Source organism: Jaculus jaculus, chromosome 4, assembly GCF_020740685.1.
Source record: "Jaculus jaculus isolate mJacJac1 chromosome 4, mJacJac1.mat.Y.cur, whole genome shotgun sequence".
Taxonomy (NCBI): Eukaryota; Metazoa; Chordata; class Mammalia; order Rodentia; family Dipodidae; genus Jaculus; species Jaculus jaculus.
Window position 1 is genome coordinate 122,248,419 of NC_059105.1, and position 7,033 is coordinate 122,255,451.

The window sequence follows — 7,033 nt, forward strand, 5'->3', positions numbered from 1 at the left end:
TTTCTGAGAGAAACAGACATACGCACCAATGGTCTGGGTTTAAAACCAAATGGTTTTTCCTTGCCTTGAAACTTGTAGAGATATAATGTTGGTGGGATTTCTGGGTGGAGGAAAATTCAGCCCATTCTCCTGTCTCTAAAATTCCTTGAGGTTTTGTCCGAGGAAGTAGCTCTGTTCTTCTGACTTCAGCTTCAGGACTGGCCAGGCATTCCAGCTTCATGTCCTGGATAAGAATTAAGATACTAGGGTCCTAGAAGATCTTAGAAATATCTCTTGAGGTTTACTTTTTCTATTGCTGTCCCTTCCTACTCCCAGGTACCAAGACAACTCCACTATGAAGAATGCTGGAGGTGACACCTATGGAGGTGATATTTGATGGATGGATCTCTTGCATTCACAGATGGGGCCTCTGGACATCCCAACATTCTTTCTTTCTCCTTGTGTATTGCCCTTACTGCCTGGTGTTTCCACCTACTGCTGAGCCTTGATTTTCTGAAGGGTGGGGTCATTGCTCATTCACTACACTAGCTCCAATACCTAGCATTGATGGTCTGTCCTCTTAGCCCAGTGAATACCCTTGGTAACCCTTGACCTCCTCACCAGAATCTATGGTATTACTGGAAATAAAGACTGGGTTTATGAGTCACATGAGCACTGTCAATTTGGGACCCTAAGCCTTCTTATTTGTCTTATAGACAGGCTTGGATTTAAGTGATCTTTCTCTTTGTTGAACATTGGTTCTCATTTTTTTTTTTAATCATTTGTTTCCATTGGAGCAGTAGCACGAGATCCTCAAACTGGGGAGCTTTCTGATCTGGACCAACAGGTGTGGATTCTTCATGGTCAGGCCCTTGTGGTAGTTCCACGGAATAAAAATGTGATCTCAGGTTAGTGGTCATCTGACTGCTTTGGCCCTCACATTGCCATGGCCTTCTGTTTAAAATAAGTGCTGATGCTCTATTGCCCAGTATCATCACTATAGTTAACAGTAATGTATAATCACAATAGGTAGGTAAATGATAAATATATAAGGCAAGGATTATGATAACTGCCCTAATTTGAAAATTATTATGTAGTAGATCTTGTACCAAATTATTACTTTGTACCCCATAAATATGTTTAATTATATGTGAAAACAAACATGGCTTTCAATAGGGTCCACCTGGAGGGAGGAAAATTTCATACTTGCTTTGGAAATCAGGGATAAGTTTTTCCTAGACTAAGGTAAAGATATCACATAAGATGGGGGAGCCTCCTTGGCACAAGGAACCTGCTCTTATTGATTCAAAGCCATTGATTGGTCTGTTCTGTGGACATGGAATAATTTGTTTTAGATGGCCTCAAGGTATCTAAAAGATTAAATTTGTAAATACCACTGGGAGGGAAATTTTGATAGCCTGATAGTCAAAACTTGCAAATGCAGAGAACTTTGACTAAGAATCAGAATTGCTATGAGGGGTAGGAGATTTCTATCTTCTGGTGTTCACATATAGGTGTGAAAATAAGGATACCCTCCTATATGCTTAACTAGGACTGTGGTTGTGATATGAATGGAGGGATTGGCCATTTGATGGGGTTGAATAGCAGTGATACTAACTTTTAGTGTTTTCTAGCCCCAGCTGGAAGAGCTACTCTGCTAAGTCAGAACATTCAGTTTTCCTAACTTCAGAAAAAAAAATATATATATCCTTTTCCCCTCTGTTATAGTCACTGTCACCATTATCGCATGCAAGTATCCAGAGTCCCTTGAGCAAAATAAAGGGACTCCCATTTATTTGGGAATCAAAAATCCAGATATGTGTCTATTCTGTGAGGATGTTGATGGACAGCCCACGTTGCAACTGAAGGTCAGTGACTTAGAAAAATAATATTTAAAATGGTTATTTTTCTCTATGAAAATTTTATTTGGCAAGAGTTCTAATTTTAGAATTTAAAAGGAAACATTCTTATTTTCCTGAGCATATTTATTCCTAGCTTCTTTTAAACTATGAACATGAAAAGGATTTTAATTTAACCTGCCCTCCCCTAGTTGAAGATTCTTGTCTTTCTTGAATTTCAAGATGGTGACACTCATTGTTGTCTCCCTAATTCTGCTATATGTCTCCCTTTAGAATTCTTATTGCAGTGATTGGAACTCTAAGAACTTACTTCAATATTTTACAATATGTTATTTAATTTCCATTCTTTCTCTCAGATGAGATGAGGTATGCTCTAAATGTTATTGCTGTTGACTAGTCTCCATACTTTCTATCATTTTACTTTGACTATTTATTTATTTAATGGCATTCTAGGACAATTTCTTGGTATAATCTCCTAGTTTATGATTTTCATTTCATCTGCTAAGTTATTTTTCTATACATTTTCTGAAATGCATATATTTACTATTTTGATTCCTAAATTCTGGCTGATTTTATATGCATATATATATATATACATATATATATATATATAAACACATATATATGTGTGTGTGTGTGTGTGTGTGTGTGTGTGTCATATAAATATATATGTATATGAGCATATACATACACATATAGTTGTTCATAAACTTTAATTAATTCAATCCAACTTGATCCAATTTAATTCAGCAAATGTTTGGTACTTAACTGGTCTCCAGAACCATGTGGGAATTTGAGATGTATCCCTGAACAGAATGGCAAAGAGCCCTGACCTTGTGGAGCTTGGATTCTAGGGGGAGGTGAGATGTAGCAAGCCAAAAATATAATAGCAGGTAAATTTTGACATGTTAAAGGGTGACACATCTTCTAGGAGCACAAAACAAAACAAGTAACAACAAAAATGAACCAGAGCAAGAGTGAGACAGGGAGTGGCAGAAGCAGGTGGAGTCAGGTCCAGTGACAAGCATGGTAGGTATAATTTTGAAGGTGAAATTCTAGCAGAGGGCATGAGGTAGGGGCATTAGTTAGCAGGGCATCCAGTGAGGGAAAATTCTAGGGCCAGTGAAGATAGGCTTGTAGGAGCAAACAAAGCAAGGAGGAATTCAGATAAATAAAGGCACACCAGGAGGGCCCTTGCTGACCTCTGTGAGGACTTAGCCACAATCAGAGTGAACTGAGAAACCCACAGTGATTTGAACAAAAGAGTGACTTGAATGGACCTAGATTTAAAAAGTGTCACTGTGATTCCAGCTTGATCGCTTACTTCAGGAGCAATGATGAAAGTTCTCAGAAAACTTTGGGGTTAAATGGGTTGGATTTGATAACCTGGGGATAGCAGTAGAGTGGGACAGAAGCAGTCATATTTTGAAATATTTTCAGTGGAGACAAGATCTATAGGCAGAGTGAATTTTGTCAGATGAGGGTGGAGAATTACATTTTTTAGCATTGTTCTATCTACTACATCATATTTCTGTTGCCTCTTTGTTCAGATAAGGGCAGACAATTGGCCATTGGCAATGTGTGAGTCATTAGGACAGCATAGTGAGTTCTGCACTGGTGGACATCATGGGGGTAAAGGACCCAGTGGAGTGATTTTACAGAGAGAAATCAGAGATAGAAAATATTGGTAGCTATTGCAAGGCGTTTCCTTTAAAGAGGAGACTGGCAGTGGTGATGGGTAATCAAAATACAAAATACAAAAATGTGACACATGACAATGCCAGTCAAAAATGGCTTGGATATATGATAGTAGTTTTCTAAAACTATTTAACCTATTAACATTGTAGCTATCTTAGTTTGTGTAAGCATATTCTACAATGTTGATAAAATTGCAACATGATTCTTCTGTGAGAATACTTTCCAGTCATTAAATGACAGATGATTATATTTTTTACAATGATAGGAATGAAAGCACTCATACTGATGAGAATAACTGAATAGAGAAATCAAAATGGATGGAGTATAAGAAACTATGGAGAATGGTTAGAGTAACCCTTTAGGTCCATGAATGGAGAGGAGCTATTGGCTAGTTTTCCTCAGGCAGGGGTGTATGGGGATGGGTGAGGTGGGCTGGGTGCCTATGTGAAAATGTAGTTTGTGAAAGTTATCTTCTAATCATTTCAACTTTCTCAGATATTTGAAAATTAAAAGCAAGAATGAAGGGAGAAGTAGGGACATTGAAATTAAATGGTGGTTTTTCATTTGAAAACAGTAAGTCTGTATTGAGCAGAGTGCCAGGGAATTTTCTACATTTTGAGGAATATCATAATAAGAAAGTCTGACAAGTATATGTATTTATGATTATTAGGCAAAAATGCTAGATTTAGAGTTCTTTCCTAGTGAAGAGTGCAAAGGAATCAGATCATGAAGGGCAAAGGGTGGGGTTGAAGGTCACTTTGGTTAGAATGTTGGGTGATATTCACCTCAAAAAGAGGCTGCTTGAGATGAGAGCTGAATATTAGGGGAGGTTGGATCAGCATGAGGGTGGAGTGCATAGGTAGAAAGTACCAGGAACACACTAGTGTTTTGGGGAAAGGCAGACATAGGCATGGCTGGAGCAGACTCAGCATTTAGTGGCAAGAGATAGGGCATCAGGGTTGATGAGATCTGGGTGGTATAGACTCTACAGACTTTTATTGAGTTTGGATCTGGTAGTAATTACAATATAAAATAATATAAGAAATTTAAGCCAGAAGAGAGAATGATTTTATTTATTGTACTTCAGCTTTAAAATTTGCTCAAGTACATCATAGTTAGGAGGTCATCATGATCATCCAGGGCAGAGACAGTGTTGACCTGGATGGTAGTTGTCAGAGTGGAGGTGGGATGAAAAAAGTGGCCCAATTCAGGAAGTATTTTGGAAATAGAGCCACAGTCCTTGCTATTGAATAGATCTTGGGAGAATGAACAAAAAGGTACTATGTATTTGATGTACAAAGACTTAGATAAAGTAACACAGAGTCATTTACTAGGTAAAGGAATCTTCTTGGGATAGAATACTTCCACTCAGGATATAAAGTATCTGAATTATAGACCATTTCAATATAATTTTTGAAACCTCACACATAGATAATTTACTTAGAAAAATGTATCTTACCTAAATCTATACTATTTGCATGTATAAACATAACATACACAAAATATATTCTTATATAAATTATGGAAGGTCTTTTCTGATTTCTCTACTTACTTTATTCTTTGAGTGCAAACCTTTGCTTTGTTAGACTCTGTGGTGTCTTTTCCACAGTGCTAGTGGTTTTCATATGTTCTCACAAATCCTTAGCCTGGCTGTCCCTTGCCAGAGCTGTTGCTTTTATGAGATGATACCTCTCACTGTCATGATTTTGGTAAGGGAGGAACTTATCCTACTTTTACAAATTTGCATCTATTTCCTTGGGCATTCCTTTGGTCTTTTGTGTGAGGTGATTACAAATTAGTTGTTTTCCAGTGTGGCCACATTTTAATTAACCCATTCTTTGTTTATTTCTTGTTACAACTCTGACTTGAGGGACGGGGTTGGGAAGGTGAGATTTTATGTGCTCATTCTGCTGTCCTTTTGAAATATTCTCTACCCCTGGTTTTTGTGCTAGGAACCAAACCTGGGTCCTGGCACTTGCTAGGCAAATGTTCTGTTATTGATCTAAACATCCAACCCCTGAGATACATTTGTCTTATCTTGTAGTAGATGGGTAAGGCTCCCTTGAAATTTGGAATATTTATTGGGTGTATGCAACTTTAAATATCAGCAAAAAAAGCTTTTATTTCTCCTCATAAGTATCCTGTCTTACATTTCAGAAGGAGAAGATTATGGATCTGTACCACAAACCTGAGCCTGTGAAGCCCTTTCTTTTTTACCACATCCAGACGGGTGGCACCTCTACTTTTGAGTCTGTGGCCTTTCCAGGCTGGTTCATCGCCTCCTCCAAGAAAGGCCAGCCAATCTTCCTCACTTCAGACCAAGGAAAATTTTATAATATTAATTTCAATTTAGATATAAGCCCTTGAACTCAGCTTGGAGATGGGAACTTGGTCAGAAATCTTTGTCTTAAAATTTTAAGTTTCTGGAATATTTTCATTTGCTTGATCTCAGTGCCATTTTCAGACTGAGAAATGAGCCAGGCCAGTGTTATCATCTCATCTCACAGAGGAAGAGGTAATGACCTATGTCCACTGAAATGAATGAGAAGTCTGCAGGTAGATGGGATGGGGTAAGGCTGTTTTCTGAAGCTGAAAGCTGTCCAGTATCATGTATGATAAGTAGTGTGCTGTGCCATGGTGTATGGAAATCTGGAATGCCCTGTGAGTAGTCATATCCCCATAGCCTTATTTCCAAGTCATTAGCCTGGTGCACACCAGGTTTTTACATACTTGCTATACCAAATATGTGCTTAGAGAGCAGGGGCTTCAAGCTAACATTCATTGAAAAATAGGGGTTCTTTTGGACTTTTAGCAACTGGCTGGTATAGAGAGCTGGATTCTAGGCATGAATGGTCTTAGCAAAAGTAAGAACTATTTAAGCTATGTTGAAGTGCAATGGTTAATTACACTTGAAGTGTGAGGAAATTGCCTGGTAGAACAGCTGGGCTGGTTCCCTGACCCAAGAGCACTAAGAGTAGTGAGAATAATTAGTAATTCATGTCAGTAAAACATAAGCTTTTGTTGCTGTGGCTTTTATAATGTTTTAATGGTCTCTCCATAATAATATATTTATGGTTAAAGGCACTAGTCTCCTGTCCTAGTCCTATTTCTTTAAGGCAGCTTTTCTTTGTCAGCTATTTTTTTCTGTGTTTTTTCCCCCATTCTGTCATTACATGAGTTATCAGCTTTAGATATTATCTTCTTTTTAACCAGATTTTAAAAATTAAATTAATTATTCAAAATTTTTTTCTATTTAACTTTTACTTGGAGCTTTAATGTAGGAACACATTGCAAATTTGTCGTATTCCCATCTAGTCATCCTCTTACGTCCTCAATCCCCTGCCCCATTCTACTGAGGACCTTCTTTAGTGGGTTATCTATAGTCATTGTGGGGTCATGGTTGTACCACTTAGTTCCTGTGGGGAGGACAATGCCTCATAGTACACATTCCAAACCTGTGGCTCTTAATTCTTTTTATCACCTATTCTGTAATGTTC

At 37.9% G+C, this 7,033-nt stretch overlaps 1 protein-coding gene across 1 annotated transcript; it reads left to right on the forward strand.

The window, feature by feature from the left end:
- Positions 1–334: 334 nt before the first annotated feature.
- Positions 335–5,903, forward strand: LOC101610778 (interleukin 36 gamma). Its single transcript, XM_004669749.1, has 4 exons — positions 335–365; positions 780–887; positions 1,708–1,847; positions 5,694–5,903. Exons 1-4 carry the CDS (start codon positions 335–337, stop codon positions 5,901–5,903), a joined length of 489 nt encoding a protein of 162 aa, XP_004669806.1.
- Positions 5,904–7,033: the final 1,130 nt, after the last annotated feature.

Coding starts and splice junctions, on each gene's coding strand:
- LOC101610778 (XM_004669749.1), top strand. CDS start 335: ATGAAGAATGCTGGAGGTGACACCTATGGAG. Junction 888..1,707: donor GAATAAAAATGTGATCTCAG/GTTAGTGGTCAT, acceptor CCTCTGTTATAG/TCACTGTCACCATTATCGCA. Junction 1,848..5,693: donor AGCCCACGTTGCAACTGAAG/GTCAGTGACTTA, acceptor CTTACATTTCAG/AAGGAGAAGATTATGGATCT.